The sequence below is a fragment of the Aulonocara sp. 'chitande type north' Nkhata Bay genome, linkage group LG18, assembly GCF_057382095.1.
Source record: "Aulonocara sp. 'chitande type north' Nkhata Bay isolate Kocher_YH1m ecotype deep benthic linkage group LG18, A_spYH_male_GT1.1, whole genome shotgun sequence".
In the NCBI taxonomy this organism is placed as follows: domain Eukaryota; kingdom Metazoa; phylum Chordata; class Actinopteri; order Cichliformes; family Cichlidae; genus Aulonocara; species Aulonocara sp. 'chitande type north' Nkhata Bay.
In genome coordinates, this window is record NC_141361.1 from 33873360 (window position 1) to 33890005 (window position 16646).

General features: G+C 44.8%; 1 protein-coding gene across 2 annotated transcripts; it reads left to right on the top strand.

Annotated features, from left to right (window-relative positions):
• Positions 1-213: 213 nt before the first annotated feature.
• bms1 (BMS1 ribosome biogenesis factor) lies at positions 214-15500 on the top strand. 2 transcript variants are annotated; one of them, XM_086272374.1, is made up of 23 exons: positions 214-339; positions 1415-1630; positions 1718-1908; positions 2236-2315; positions 3264-3452; positions 3551-3693; positions 7293-7414; positions 7508-7701; positions 7812-7954; positions 8160-8656; positions 8760-8861; positions 9150-9301; positions 9389-9470; positions 9640-9719; positions 10582-10725; positions 10800-10988; positions 11434-11614; positions 12128-12186; positions 12318-12440; positions 12705-12852; positions 13105-13280; positions 13895-14056; positions 14355-15500. In XM_086272374.1, the coding sequence occupies exons 2-23, from the start codon at positions 1458-1460 to the stop codon at positions 14580-14582; spliced, it is 3558 nt and encodes a 1185-aa protein (XP_086128500.1). In that variant the 5' UTR covers positions 214-339; positions 1415-1457; the 3' UTR covers positions 14583-15500. The 2 variants fall into 2 exon arrangements, with proteins under 2 accessions (XP_086128500.1, XP_086128499.1); XM_086272373.1 differs by having other exon boundaries at positions 10537-10725; positions 14355-15498.
• The last annotated feature ends 1146 nt before the right edge of the window (positions 15501-16646 follow it).

Sequence of the window (16646 nt, forward strand, 5' to 3'; positions counted from 1 at the left end):
TGGCTAACTATAAACCCCAGAGGTGGTACTCACTGCAGAGCTGCTCGTGTCCTGGAGGAGCTCACCTCTTAATCCTGATATTACGCTTACCAAAATAATTTTGGCTTTAAATCTCCATCAGTATACTTAGTACGGAGAGAACCGCCAGCAGGAGGCGCCAATGTACGGAGACTTGTAGCCGCTCACCGTGCGGAACCTTTCCCGTCTGTTTTTGTTTGCACCCGTTTGGCTAGAACGTGACTCTTTCATATACTTCCGGGCCGGAGGTCACAGTTCACACGTGAAAACGAAGAAAAGCGGGTGTTAACGTGGAGTGGATTACAACTGGTTTAATTTAAGGTAGTAGCACTTGTGCTTTGTATTTCTCCCGCACATTTCATATAAACACGCAGGTTTAGCAGAGACGCAGTGTTTGGTCCTCCAGGCTGACAGACATGTTTTCAACAAAGGCAAATTCCGCTCACAGAGCGAACCTGTCGGCCTGTAAAGTACCTGAGTCATATCGGTTTTCTCAAGGAAGTATCCCACTGGATGGAGGCAGGGGTTGTCTTTGTAGTGTCGCTTTTTGAGGGGACATTTTCCATATCTTAGACAAACTGGGTCCTTCTGATGTTGTGGCTTCTGTTAATATTAGAGCCAAAATGTGTATTAGTGTCCTCTCGCGTTTTCCAACATGGATTTGAAAACAGCACGAGGATTTATGAATGCCTTTGTGTATCTAGAGAAAGTGTTTGCTTCTGAGAGGAACTGTGGAGGAAGATGAAGAGCTGAGGAAGCCAGCTCTAGGTGACTGTGTGTGTGTGTGTATGTGTGTGTGTATGTGTGTGTGTGTGTGTGTGTGTTAATACTTGGAGTACAGTCAACTACTCCTGTGTGTATTAAGTCTGTTTATTTGTGAAAATATACTTAAGTAAAAAGTGTAAATAATGAGGTGAAATTTAATTCAGTTGACTGAAGTTCTGTGGTTCAGTAGAGGTAAACATACATGTTTATTTGAATGTTATATCACTTTATACCTGCTTCTCCACTAAAATTCATCCCAGAAACAAATATTTCCTGTAAAAGTTAATACATGATGCATAATGAAGGTGATGAATATCAAGTCTTTTGACTCCACGAAATTTGGCTGCAAGGTTTAGTTATGTGGGGGAAAATCCTAAGATGTGATCATTTTGAATGCTCGAATAAAAGCAAAGGGTCAACTAATATATCATAGATTCCTTGTATTGTATTATGCCGTGTCATAACTGTCCTAAGTATCATGAAAAAGCAAAAGAGTTGTACATACATGTCATATAACTGAAAAATCAAATCAAAATGTTTTCATATTAATTCATATTAATTCTTTTTTTCGTCACGTTGATGACGCCTGTCCATACCTATAAATTGAGTGGAACCTGTTCTCTGTCCACAGATTCCAGTCAAACTGCATGTGAACAGTGTGTGTAGTAGACAGGATGGATGGGAAAGTTAAGAAGCAGAAGCAGCATCAGCAGAAGCACAGTGGCCCAAAGGCAGAGAAGAAGAAGCTAAAGAAACAAAATGGCTCAACAGAGGAGGATGAACGCAAACGCAACCCCAAAGCATTTGCAGTTCAGTCTGCGGTCCGCATGGCCAAAACCTTCCACAGGTCAGTGTTGTGCATTACATAATAAGATGAGTCAAGTTCATGTCTTCAGACTGTGTTGGTGTTTATTTTTGTTTGTTCCTCAAAAAGGGCCCAGGACATAAAAACCAAAAAACACCACGTGCCTGTTGTAGACCGGACTCCCCTGGAACCGCCTCCAATTGTGATTGTCGTTGTTGGCCCCCCTAAGGTCGGGAAAAGCACCCTGATCCGCTGCCTGATCAAAAACTTCACCCGGCAGAAGCTCACAGACATATGTGGACCTGTAACTATCGTTTCTGGTGAGCGCCCAACTCCTGAAACACAAACTTAAACCTGACACAACACAGTCAGACAAGTACTGAACACACCTCCACTGCTAGAGTCCAGTGATGGTGTGCTGTGCACCACTGCATCCGTAGAAAGTGTAATCGCGGCTTTAGCACAACCTTCATTAAAACTTCAGCAAAGGGCCTTAAAAGAGGTTTTGGCCTTGGTGAAACAATAAATACGCAGCCACAAAAACATTTAAATACACAGTAACAAATCTTTTTGTATGCGTCCATAATGTTACTTTATTTATTTGTATGTGTGCGTTTATGTTAATTGGTTATTTTGTGCTGCTCCAGGCAAGAAGCGTCGGCTGACTTTCATGGAGTGTAACAATGACATAAACTCAATGATCGACCTTGCAAAGGTGGCTGACCTGGTAAGTGTTTCAAAAGAGTAAACTGATACGTTAAATCTGCCTTTATTGGGTGAGAAAAACACGAATGTCTTAACTCGCCAACAAATGGGGGGTCGGCCGTGGCTGCAGAGGTCGATCAGCTCATTTATTAATCAGAAAGCTGGTGTTTCGCTCCTGTGATGCTCCAATCTGCACACCAAAGATAGTGTTTCCAATGAATCCAGTGTTAGTTTCAATGGTGACTAATATGAAAAACCATGTAGCTCAATAAATAACTACAGTATCACTGAACAAAAGGTAACCTCTGCAAAATGAAGAGCTCAATAAATGAAATTCTAAATATGATTCAATAAACAGCTTAAATCTAAAACAGATAAAGGTGCTGTGATGTGAGATGTCCTCGTGTTAGCAGTGCTGACATAGATGGTAAAGAGAGTGCTGAGCTACAGCTGTGGTCACACGTTTACAGATACTCGTTAATGTTGTGGTCATTCTGGGCTTTTAAATATTTCTTTGAACTGTTCTGTGGAAATAACTGGAATAATAATACAGCATACGTTTCATTTTAGATTGTTTCTGATCTACACGGGCTCATATACAGCTATCAGTGCTATTGCACCAAGTGGATGGAAAAATGAAGGCAAACGACGTCCCGATTCTTTAACTTCACAGCAAATCAAAAACTAGACGCGCATCAAAACTGGTTTTGAAATGGGAAGCATGCTAATGCTGAGCTTCTGCCCCCTCAGAGCTCCAGCTGCTACCCTAAGGAGGATTGGGGGCTCTGGTTAAAAGCCAGGTCCACAACCCTTTGTGTGTTGGAGACAATCCAACATAAACTTGCACACCCAGTTTATAAAATAACAGTTCAAAGAAGTTATTAAAAATGAGCAGGACATTCGTGACTTCTGACTGGAAGTTGTAAAATGAATAAAACGATAGAAATGCTTTGCTTCCTTTTGTCTCCAGGTTTTGATGCTGATTGATGCCAGCTTTGGCTTTGAGATGGAGACGTTTGAGTTTCTCAATATCTGTCAAGTACACGGTTTCCCTCGTATCATGGGCGTGCTGACTCATCTGGATGCATTCAAGAACAACAAGACTCTGAGAAAGACAAAGAAAAACCTCAAACATCGCTTCTGGACTGAGGTGTACCAGGTAAACCCACGTCTGTACTCCTGGAAAAAAGTTGCACATTGATGTAAAACCTCGTATGTCTGTGACAACATTGTGACCTGTTGTGCCTCAACCACCAGGGGGCCAAACTGTTTTATCTGTCTGGCATGGTGTATGGTGAGTATCAGAACCAGGAGGTGAAGAACCTCGGCCGCTTCATCTCCGTCATGAAGTTTCGTCCTCTGGTGTGGCAGACATCCCATCCCTACATCCTGGCTGACCGGTGAGTGCTTACGACTGTTCAGTTGTCTGTAGCTTCCTTAATGCTCAGCCTAAAGTCGTGTTTGTACCAGTAACTCAAACTTGGTAAATACACATGATTGCATTAAGATGGAGCCGTACATTTTCATTTACAAGGTGCTGAAGAATCATTCAGTCTAACGTTAACGACAAGCTTTCTGCAGAGGTGATCTGGTGAGACACCTTCCACATATTATCAGAGAACAGGGGTTACAAGAGTAAAGGTTTCTCAGTGTTTTGCTCTACAGATGCGCACACTCCCAGTTTGCCACATAAGCTAATCTGAAATACTGACTGTTAATGTAGGAGGACAGTGTTTCACTGATGCAAGAGCAAGCAACAGCATCATCTTCATCTTGGAATTCAAATGGTGGCTGAGAAACTGCCTCTAATACCAGGGATGACTCCTACAGAGGGACACGCTTAGCTGTGAGCCTCCTTTGACCAAGTAACAGACTAGAAGGTGTCGACTCACACGGCGTGCTGAAATGGCTCAGAGAGCACTGTTACACCCCGGCCTAGGCAACCGGGGTGCAACGTAGAAAAACAAAGATAAGGAAAATAAAACCACGAAGGCTCTCCACCAAAATCCCAAAACGAAAATATCCCATGACGAAAGTATTAACAAACCCATTCACAACTATTTACAACAGACTATTTATTTACAACAAAACACCAAACTATTTACAACACGGGGGAGATCGCGACCATGACACACTGAAACACAAGGCTTAAATACATAGAGGGAGCAATCAGGAAATGGACCACAGGAGGGAAACACAGCTGGGGCAAATTAGAACTGACGAGACAGGGAAAATGTAAACTGAACACACCAAGATAACACAGACTTTCAAAGTAAAGCAGGAAATACATAAGTCCTGCAAAAACAAAACACTGACACACCGAAACGTAACATTTCCCCCTACCCAAAAATCAAACATGTAACCCCAAGTGAAAAGTTTGATTCAGACAAACGAAGGCTGAAACGAAGGCAGACGAAGCTGATGGAGGCTGGAGCGGTCCCACTGACCCTCCAGCAGACGACGAAGGCTGGAGCGGTCCCTCGGACCCTCCAGCGAAGGCGGATGAAGGCTGGAGCGGTCCCACGGACCCTCCAGCGACGACAAAGGCTGGGGCGGTCCCACGGACCCTCCCCCCAGCGAAGGCGGATGAAGGCAGACGAAGCTGATGGAGGCTGGAGCGGTCCCACGGACCCTCCAGCGAAGACAAACGAAGGCTGGAGCGGTCCCTCGGATCCTCCAGCGAAGACAAACGAGCAGCTCACTAGCCGCAAACACGGACACGCAGCCCACCAGCTGCAGAAGGCTGGAGCGGTTACTCGGATCCTCCAGCGAAGACAAACGAAGGCTGGAGCGGTTACTCGGATCCTCCAGCGAAGACAGACGAGCAGCTCACTAGCTGCACACATAGACACGCAGCCCACCAGCTGCACACACGGACACGCAGCCCACCAGCTGCACACACGGACACGCAGCCCACCAGCTGCACACACGGACACGCAGCCCACCAGCTGCAGAAGGCTGGAGCGGTCCCTCGGATCCTCCAGCGAAGGCGGATGAAGGCTGGAGCGGTCCCTCGGATCCTCCAGCGAAGGCGGATGAAGGCTGGAGCGGTCCCTCGGATCCTCCAGCGAAGACAGAAGGCCGAAGCTGTCCCTCCTTCGGACCCTCCACCGATCCCGGACGAGCCCCCATACACCCCATGCATTTTGCATTTAAAAGGGTGCACGCAGAGCCCGGTCAGTGGGGCTTCCTGCTCCCTCACAAGAAGTAAATCAGTCACTGAGCATCCTCTCAGGCAGACAGTTGAGCTTGTAGTCCAAACCTGGCCCTGTGCACCAGGCAGCTGTGGTAGAACAGTTTGTATGCTAATCGTCACCGGATTAACCAATGCCTGTACTCCACCAGTCAAGCACCACCTAATGTGTGTGGTACTGTTACAACAAAGCAGCAAAGAGTGTCATGGTGGCATTTGTATGCGACACGAACAACAAACACAACGAAGGATGGCGTTGAGGCGATGATATACCAGCTGCTCAACGTGTAGCTTGTTGTTGGACCAGTGTTTTTTAATCCGGTCTGGTCAGCCGTGCAGTCAGAGTGATGATCTGAGTGCTGCTAAACACAGTTTGCTTTTCCCTGACGTGCTCTGTGGGCTCCTTTGGTTCATGTGCTGCTTCTGTTTATTGAATATTTTTTATCAGGGTTGTTTCAGGTGTTAAATTATATGTAATATAGTAAAGTATGACTATGTGTAAGCTGAGGCAGGAGGGGGTGTAGTAGGAAATGCACAATGTATCACACACTGCTGCACCTGTAAGGAAAAAACAAAAGGAATGGAGAAAGGTGTGTGTGCGCGTGTGCGCGTGCGTGCGTGCGTGCGTGCGTGCGTGCATGCGTGCGTGCGTGAGAGAAAGAGAGAGAGACTTTGTCACTTGCAAATGAAGGCCACACATCACTGCAACATCTGTGCGCCCATCCCAGCCATAGAAGGCAGGATGGGGCGCCTACGTACGGTTGGGCGATTGTACGAATATATCAACGATAGGCTGAGCCTTTCACTTTAACACCGTCAACGCATCACCTGAGGACGCCTCGGACAGAACCAAATGGAGAAACCTTTGCCGAAGAGCGGACCCTGCACCAGCGGCAACAACGCCAGGATGAAGAAGAAGGCTGAACCTTTCACTGATCGTTTTTACAAGAGCGATTTATTGATTTATTTGCTGTGAGTAAGTTTGCTAACAGCACCATTTTAACAGCGCCATCTCCCAGCTGTGATTCATTTACTCAAACTCATAAAGGAAGGAGAGGCAGCAGCCTCTGTTCAGAAAAATACACTAACCGTGTTTACAGGCCGTTCCAGTGTTTATCTGTCTGACACTCGACCAAACAACAGATACAAAGTTAAACAAAAAGCAAGCTAAAAAATCCAAATGTTTCCTCCAGCGAGCATAAAAAAATCTCCCACGTAACGTTAAGTCTTTTGTGAGCTTTGGCGTGTCTCAAATAAATAAATAATCCAAGAAGTAGCTTTAAACAAACAAGAAAGGAAGGTAAAATATTCCCTCCAAGTGAAACGTCTGAGTTCTAAACGCACAAATCAGTCCGTGCATGATTACGGTGCTCTGCCCATCAGAGCGTCTACGCCTGCACGAATATGTCGCCCATCGTCATTTATTGAACTGACATTTGTTGGTTGGAAAATTTCTACATATCGCCCAACCTTAGCCTACGAGAACCAGAGACAACAGGCAGCTGACGCCGCCACAGGCCGGCCACCCCAGCACGAGCCCCAGGCAGCCAACCCAAACCTCCTTGACCATGACCGACAGGAGCCAAGGCTCAGCAATACACACAGACCTAACCCCCCCCAAAGACCCTCACAGCTTTGAAAACAGGCCGAGTGTGTCATGGTTCAGAAGGTTATTAAGAAGGTTACCGTGTTGGTTTATCAAAGATGATCACATTTAGTGTGTGTACATGTTTAAAGAGATGTTTCTTTAAGCGACTGTTTGGGGTTTTGTGAACTCAGTCTTTGCTCTTGTCTTACTCTCCTCAGTATTGAGGACTTGACCGACCCCGAGAGGCTCAGAACAGACCCCAAGTGTGATCGGACTGTGTCCTTGTATGGCTACCTCAGAGGGACACATTTGAAAAACAAAGGCCAGGTCCATATACCAGGTACACAGACGGAGCGCTTTGCAGCAGACTGACAGTATGAAACAAAGCCATGAAAGCACTGGAGTGATGTGCTGTGTGTTGTCCCGTCTGTAGGTGTAGGAGACTTTCAGATGTCAGACGCCAACTTCCTGCCAGACCCGTGTCCGCTGCCTGGTACTCAGAAGAAGAGGGCCTTGAATGAGAAGGAGCGTCTGCTCTACGCACCCATGGCCGGGGTCGGAGGGGTCGTGTATGACAAAGATGCCGTTTACATCGACCTCCCAGCCAACCACGTCAAACAGCTGCAGGTATTCCCGAGATGGCAGTGTGTAGCTTGCATCTAAACGGTGTGAAGTGCATTTGTAAAATGTTGGCCCAGGATTCAAGGGTTGAAGTAAGGCTTCGAACCCTGTTGCAGGAGGAAGTGCGGCCTACCACAGAGCTGGTCCAGTCCCTCATAGAAACACATGTCACTCTAGACGCCAAGATGGCTGCCAGTAAGGTCTCGCTCTTCAGTGGCTCTGCTGGCCTGGATCCCACAGACATCAGCGAGCAGAGTGGGTAAGACATCACAAAGTTCTCCATGACAGCTGTAAGTGTGGTGATGCAGTGTGAGCCGGAGCTATCAGCTAGCTGGCTAACAAGCCATGTTCATAAACCGTACAGGTACAACACAGACACACACGTCTGCTGAGGCGCACAAAGTAACAGGCGATCGATTGTTTGAAAAAGATTGTGTAACAGATATTTGTCCTGTTTGTGTTAGAGTGCAGGAGGGACTTCGAGAGATACATGTCTGGGATGCACACACACAAACACAGAGGAGGAAGGTGGTCTTCACTGGGTTGGAGGAGGAGGAGGATGACGTTAGTGGGTCCAGCAGTGATGAGGATGATGATGGCAGTGACCAGGAGAACCAGGAAGAGGAAGATGATTTGTCCACATTTCTCAAAGAGGTGAGAGATAAATCTGAAAAAGCCACCAAAGGCAGCACTCCCCCGGTAAAGAAACGGAAGCTGGAGGAGATGAAAGGAGAGGAGGAGGTGATCGCAGAGGCACCAGCGTTTGCAGACAGCGAGGATGAGCTGGAGAGGGGCGAGGCGGACAGCGAAGGAGAAGGCGAGGCCGAGAGAGCCGGAGACTCTGGGCACTGTTCTAAAGAGTCAGAGGAAGACAGTGATGATGAGGAGGATGGAGATGAAGACGATGAGTCGATGGAAGAGGAGATTGGTGCCGATGACAGTGATGAAGAGGAGGAGCAGGGTAAGTACCACACGACTCATTCAGGTTTATTTACATTTAGTTTATGTTCAATTTTATGCTAAAAAACAAACTGTTGTCCTTCCTGGTTGTGATCTGTCTGTAGGGACGTTCAAGTGGAAGGAGGGCCTGCAGCAGAAAGCATCAGCAGCATTTCTGCGGCATCAGGAAGCTGCCCCCAACCTGAGGAAGCTGGTTTATGGTTCAGGTATCCTGTTTGTTTCATCAGTAACAACCAATAATGTTTGTTTGTTTTATATCTGTCATACACAAACTCACACTTCACTGGATTCATCAGGATTCAATTATTTTTCATGAAAATTCATTTCTGATCATTGATCATTGACGCCAGCGTTAGTTACTGTTGCCATTGGCCCGGTGAAGCATGGTAATGTTGACAGTAGGTCATCAGTCCTCCATAACTACTCAGCGATATGTTTGCATCACATACGCGAGGATGTGATCTTGACAAGCGCTGCTGATCCTTGTTTTGCAGTGGTGGAGGCGGAAGATTCTGAGGAGGAGGAGGAGGAGCTTGGCGGACTGTTTCGAGTTAATCGCCCGCAGAAAAGCAAAAAAGTTCAGGCCGACGCTTTAGACTGCTCCCATTTCATCCCCGACATTTCCCACAATTGGGAATTAGAAGAGGTCCGGTATTTTCCAACAGAACTCCGACTCAAGAGCAGCTGATGTTGTCAAGAATATTAGAATAAGTCGGTCTGTTTTCTTTTTCAGATGTTGAACTCAATCAGGGATTGTTTTGTGACGGGTCAATGGGAGGAAGGCCAGGATGCTGCAACGCTGCTCAAAGAAGACGGTAAGAGTTCAGGGGGAGGAGCGTTTTGTTCGCTGTATTCAGAGCTGGTCGAAAACACCTGAGTTCAGTTATGTGCAGTAGTAATGTGACAGTGACTGATTACAAAGACTTTCAGCTAAGAGTAGATTTGTCACCATGCATCATAAGTACTCTGTTCTCTTATATGTAGAGGAGCTCTACGGTGACTTTGAAGATTTGGAAACAGGAAAAGTTCACAAAGGCACGACTGGGGAGCAGGATCAGGCCGAGGTACGTGACTCAGAATACAGCGTGGTATCAATGTGGTGGATGGGAATGAAAAATAATCAGCAACAGTTGCTTAATCTGGGCAGACACTGCGATTTCTTTCAGTCGTGTTATTCAGCTTCTGCTCAAACTGCACGATTGACTCGCAGGGGTTAGAAGTTAGTAGGTCACGATGCAGGGTCACACTATACGGCTCTGATCGACCTGAGTGCTCACACTGAGCCTCCGTAACATGAAGGTTATAACAGACAATCTGTCGCGCTCTCTCTGTCTTTCACTCACACAGACACACCACCACCATCAACTTTGCTAAATTGCTAATGAAAAACATGATCAGGCAGCTGTGATTGAGCAGCATGTAGATCCAACTATTTCCACGGTTGTTGTGGTCGTGATGATTCTGTGAGGCCACATCGAAAAGGCTCGGATGAGCTTTCCAAAGTTCTACAAGTTGTGCCTCCATCACTTGTGTCCAGATCACACGCTGCACAGCCGTGCTGCGCCGTCTTTTTCACCGACATGTGTTTGCGCGTGCACAGCGTGAGCAGCGACAGCCTCACGACCAAGCGATTGATGATGGGGAGCTGGTCGTGAGGTGTTAATCGCTCCTCGTTACCCCACGTATACTACACGATGAAGGCCAAACTCAGACCGATCACCAAAGCGGTCGCACGGCTGAAAAATCGGCTCAAAATGAGCCAAAAATCGCAGAGTGTAAGCCCGGCATTACTGAGTACGCCCGGGGGGGGCACATATCTACAAACCCATCCCAAAAATGTAACAAAGGTTATTTGTCACACACACTTTTTTTTACCATTAGAAAAGTGAAAGTGATGAAGATGAAACTGACGATGAAGACCAACAGGTGAAGATGGATGATGAGGAGGTGCAGAAGAACAAGCGCCTTGAAAAGAAACGCAGACTGAAGGAGCGCTTCGACACGGAGTACGACGATGGTGACGCCACGTACTTCGACGATCTGAAGGAGGAGATGCAGAAGCAGGCGGAGGTAGACTGTCCATCAGTCTGACGTTCACATTTAAGACTCTGTTTATGTCTCATATTCTTCCACTGTTTGTTCAGCTGAACAGAGCTGAGTTTGAAGACATGGACGATGAGTCGAGAGTGCAGTATGAAGGCTTCCGGCCAGGGATGTACGTCCGATTAGAAATTTCCTCCTTACCCTGTGAGTTTGTAACGAACTTTGACCCACATTACCCCGTCATCATCGGAGGCCTGGGAACCAGTGAAGGCAATGTAGGATACCTGCAGGTATGTGCTACATTTGCACTTTTCAAAGGTTCTTAATGAAATAAGAATAGAATGATTATTCTTAAAAATATCTGTATATGAATCCATAAATTGTATACATCTTAAAATGTTTTCTTTTGCTTTTTATTAGAGCACAAAACACCTGAAAACATGTAAACAAAGCAGACCCTAAAAAGAAAACAAAAAGAAATGTTCCCGTCCTTTCCAGCCAGCAATCTGTGCAAAGGGAAGAGACCTGATCAAATAAGAGGAACAACAAAGAAGAGAACAAAAGTTCTGCTGTAAAATAAAAATGTAGGGAGTAAAAACATAGTGAAGTACAGATACCTGAAAGTTCTACTTAAGTGCACTAATGAAGTATTTGTACTTTGTTACTTCCCACATCTGTAAATACCCTTATTAAGATATAATGGTTAAATAAGATGTTGTACTCTGTGTATGTCAGATGCGCCTGAAGAAGCACCGCTGGTATGAGCGGATCCTGAAGACACGGGACCCCCTGATCCTGTCCTTGGGTTGGCGCCGCTTCCAGACCATCCCTCTCTATCATATTGAGGATCACAATGGACGCCACCGCCTGCTTAAATACACACCGCAACACATGCACTGTGGAGCCTCGATCTGGGGTGAGCTGCATTCAGAGCATGACTGCGGTTTACACGCAGATTTCACTCTGCGTGTCTCAACTACACTTTGAATGGCTTCACACGATACGTTTATTCAGGCTTCTAATGAGAGTAAGACTTCAGGAAGTAGAAGCACATACCTAACACCAGTTCCAAAAATGTTTGGATGCTGCGTACAGTTTAAATTCAAACTAAATCCAGAGATTTGCTCATTTTAATCACAATAAAAAAAGAAAACGTGTTTTCCTCGTCTCTACAGTGCTAATCATGGCCTGATATTTGTCTTCAAGTGGTTCATTTTCTCAGGTTGAACATGTGATATGTTGAGAATAAAATGTGGGTTTATGACTTTTACATGTCATTGCAGCTGTGGTAGCTTACACTGAACGTTTAGTATTTAAGTCTGTTGCAGTATAGCTCTGTGTACACAGGTGCGTCTCAGTGTGTGTCAAAGTTTACGTCTCTGCGATGTTTACATTGATGAAATAAATTCTAACCTTTGTTTCTCTGCAGGTCCCATCACTCCACAGGGCACCGGCTTTCTGGCTGTTCAGTCAGTATCAGGAGTTAAAGTGAGTGTTTACCTGGAGACAGAGGCTTGTTAGTGTACTTTTGTAAGGTGGCATCAAGTCTGGTCATGTAATTCTTTTAATGTAAAGTACTCTCATTGAATCTCAAAGTCCTGTTTTGTGTTTCTGTGAAGGCTAATTTCCGCATTGCAGCCACAGGAGTCGTCCTGGACCTGGATAAATCAGTCACTATTGTGAAGAAGCTCAAACTAATTGGTTACCCTTATAAGATCTTCCAAAACACCTGCTTCATCAAGGTACGCTACATCTGAAGCTCACTTTATGTCAGCATGTAAATAGACTAATTACCTAAAAACACTTAGAGAAACATCATTTACTGGGTCACCAAAGAGTCGATAAGCAAAGTCATACTTTTCCGAGCAGTGAGTGGAAGACGCTCGTCACTGTTTACTCCGTGTGTAGCTGTAGGAGGAAGCATGTTCATGTTTGTGCTGTTCGTTTAAAAGGCAGGAGATGAAGGTGATTGTGTAATGCTGACGGTTTGCTCCCTCTCTCCACAGGGCATGTTTAACACGGTGCTGGAGGTGGCTAAATTTGAAGGTGCTTCTATACGAACGGTGTCGGGGGTCAGAGGTCAGATAAAGAAGGCGCTGTCGACTCCTCCGGGAGCTTTCAGAGCCACGTTTGAGGACCGCCTGCTTATGAGTGGTGACTGTTTTTGCTGACTTTACTGTTAGTTTATAAATACTATGTGTCCCTGCAGCTCTTACATTGTATTAAGGCTTTAAACCAGTTAAACCCTCCTATAGGAAGGACAAAGAGTTGTTGCCAGTTCCTGGGAAATAAAAATAATGCAGATTATAATCTCGTAAATTGATCAAATCCAAATGATTAATTAACTTATGTTTCAGTGATGTGTGTCTACCACTCCGTGTCTTAGTGTCGGTGTTTGTTCTGCAGATATTGTGTTCCTGCGCTCCTGGTATCCAGTCAGTATTCCTCAGCTTTACAACCCCGTCACCTCACTGCTGCTGCCTGTTGGCCAGAAGGACAGCTGGTCGGGCATGAGGACCGTGGGGCAGCTCAAACATGACCTGGGAGTCCGTAACAAGCCCAGCATTGACTCGCTGTACAAGGTAGACTCAGCCTGATGACCACTCTAAAGTGCACAAGTGAAGAACAGATAGAAACAGAGATCTGCTCCCTGAAACTGCAACCCTGTTTCCCAGGAAGTGCTGGGATCACCGTATCACGTTTAAATGAAGAGGGAAGCATTTAGAGGCTTTATTTAACTGATAATCGTACAAAAAACAAACAAAGCATCAATGTTGAAGGTTCCACTCTTTTCCACCTGAGGACCGTGGCCTCAGACTTGGAGGTGCTATTTCAGTGTGCCAGTGTGCCTTTGAATATGAAACTAATAGAACTGCAATAAGACGTAAAAAGCTCAAACTGTCCTTTTAATGAAGAGAGCACAACATTTGTGATCAGATCAGTTTGTTGTTGAATTGTTTTGCATCACAGAAAAGGTAAACGTGGCACTTGTTCAGAAATATATATGAACTGTAGAGGAATCTGTAGTATGCAAACCTTTGCTCTTTAACTGTTCGGTGATGTGTGAACCAGTACCAAATCCTGGCTGTGTAGTGTTTGTCATTGTCATCATCTCTTCTGTCTTTGTGTGTACCCTCACTTGTCATCGTACACCTTCACTAACCGATACCCTGAAATACATTCCTTTACCTTCTAGCCAATAACCCGAGCCCCAAGGCACTTCAACCCACTCCACATCCCCAAGGAGCTGCAGAAGGCCCTCCCCTTTAAAAGCAAACCCAAACTACTGCAACCCAAAGGAAAGGTGCCCAGAGACCTGAAGAGAGCCAGTGTGATACGCGAGCCCCATGAGAGGAAGGTGAGCACAACCTGACTTTACGGTATGAGTGCTGCAGCTCGTTAAGAATTTGTGGTCCCAACACAGTAAGTGATAGTCTTAGTGTAGGTGGAGAGGAAACAGAGCCTAGCTGAATGTCCAGGTTTTCATATATACTGAGAACATGAAGCTGCCAAACCAGAGAGAGCTGTGGTGCCAGATTAATCACTGATCTGACAGCGTTGCAATGATTGACAGAAACGATGCAGCACAACACCCAGTTTGTTCAGGATGACCCTGTGCTAACTGATCTTTGCTTTGACTTTTCGTGTTGTGGCAGGTGGCGGAGCTGCTACGAGCTCTGAGCACAGTGCATCACTACAAGAAGAAGGTGGCCCAGAGAGCACATCATGCCAAACATAAAGAGTTCCTCCAGCAAAAGGAGAAAGACGAAGAAGCCAAGATGAAGAGAATGAAAGACGCACGAAAAAAACTGTACCGCATCATGGGCCAGAAGGATCAGAAGAAGCAGAGGTCGAGTCTAAAGGGGACGCCACAAGATGACTGACTGTTTAGAGCCACGAGGACCTTATCCCATCCCTGCAGACTCGAACTGATCTTTGCTTAAATTAAAATTGTATTTTTCTACTGTACTCATTGAAAAGCCAAATGTACAGGATAGATCATAAAACAAAGATAATAACAAAAACTGCAGCTCCTGGTGGAGCGCTCAGTCATTCTCTCTGTAGGACACACAGCAACTTAACAAAGGATAATTTCAACAATAAGCTCTTTGTTTTCCTTATTGCTTCTCTTCAAAGTTTGGTAGATCAGATGTGCATTACTTCAGAAATTATACAAGAACAATATCTTAAACAAATGTCTTTTTCTGGGGTTGTTACAGTGAAATAAATAAAAACTCACAGCTGAATTTACATTTGAAATGTTGAAGTTGAGTAAAAACCAACGCTCCATAGTGCCACACTATCGTTACAGACTAAGTGGATGTTTAAAGACTTTGGGCGCACATGTGTTTCGTCTTCTTGATTCATTAATCATAAATTTCTTAATTTGTAGAGGCACAAAAATGTAAAATGTCTGCTTGATTATCAGTCTAGCTCTACTCATCATTGTTGAGTCATTTTTTTATTTTGTTTGTGCTACTTTTGAAGCAACATGTGGCTTGTTTATCATTTGCAAGAGGAAATGTGTTTGTATTTACATCCATCTAACAGTGCAGGAGAGGCAGCAGGTAGCTGTGTATGCTGTCCAAAGATTCTTTACAAGTTTACACTGAGAAACATTCTTAAAATATTTGACCCATATGAAGTAGTATCTTTTTCAACCGTTTAAATAAGTCCTGTCTGAAGTATGTTCCACATCGTTCACTTGTGAATCACAACATTTAGGAAAACATGGCCCATTCATAACAACCTGGGAGGTTGAGCTTAAAATTATTAACCAATTAAAACAAAGAAAAAACAACGTGGTGCACAAACTCTTCAGATGTCACAGAGCACATGGTGTGCATGACTGTGCTGCCATTAATAAATAACTAAAGACGTGACACACTTAATTTCTTATGAAGCATGAAGACGGAGCGATCTTTATCCAGAAGTGGAAATTATTATTGTGGCCTAAACATCAAAAATTCGAGTGCATGAGGCTGTTAGCTGTGTTGTTGAGCATTAAACTTATTTACAGTGTGTCAGTAAAGGGGAACTTGCACTTCTGGCCCCACGTAGGGCTCGTGGATTTGACAACTTAAGGTTTTGAAAGTGGGGATACGTGCTCCTGGTGAGCATCAGAGTTCTGCTAACAGCTGCCATCTCAGTTCTAAATGTTTTTGGAAGTACGGCTAATGTATAATTCAACCTCTAAGGTACACACAACAAGGCCGGGAAGACGAGGGGATGGTTTACTACGAACTATAAAAACACAATCCTTAATCTTTGATCTTCCTGTCATGGTTGGCTGTGTGGCAGGCAAGCAGAAGTGGTGGGCCCAAAATTGCAGGACTCTTGGAGATGGGAATAAACTGAAAACACAGCTTTATTGCTGGAGGAATGATTCACGAAATAAAACTTACAAAAACAAAACTCTAAACCGAGGTGCTGGAGGACAGGACATTACAAACACACAGCAAGTTGAGGGTACGACGTGACACTGACACAGAGAAACACAGGGCTTAAATACACAGATGGCAGTAATCAAGGGATGAGAGACAGGAGGGGAATACACCTGGGAGAAATCACAGCTGACGAGACAGGGGAAACGTAAACTGAGCACACTCACATACGACACAGACCTTCACAATAAAAGGCAAGGCAAGTTTATTTGTATAGCACAATTCAACAACAAGGTGATTCAAAGTGCTTTACAGAGACATTAGAAACAAGAACAAATAAAAAGCATGATTTAAAATGGATTAAAACAAGCAAACAAACAAACTAATTAACAAACAAACAAACAACAGTATATAAAATCAAAACAGATAAAATCAGAACAGTAGATAAAATCAGTAAATGTAAGTTTTGAAATTTAAGCTTAAAGTGTGGATTTGGTGCTTTATTCAAATGCAGCTGAGAACAGGTGAGTCTTCAACCTGGATTTAAATAAACTGAGTGTTTCA

Bases quoted from the DNA above. Each gene is read 5' to 3' on its own strand.
- bms1 (XM_086272373.1), top strand. From the start codon at position 1,458: ATGGATGGGAAAGTTAAGAAGCAGAAGCAGCATCAGCAGAAGCACAGT. The intron at 7,415-7,507 runs GTACACAGACGG...TCCCGTCTGTAG, and splicing joins AGGCCAGGTCCATATACCAG to GTGTAGGAGACTTTCAGATG. The intron at 9,471-9,639 runs GTAAGAGTTCAG...TCTTATATGTAG, and splicing joins AACGCTGCTCAAAGAAGACG to AGGAGCTCTACGGTGACTTT.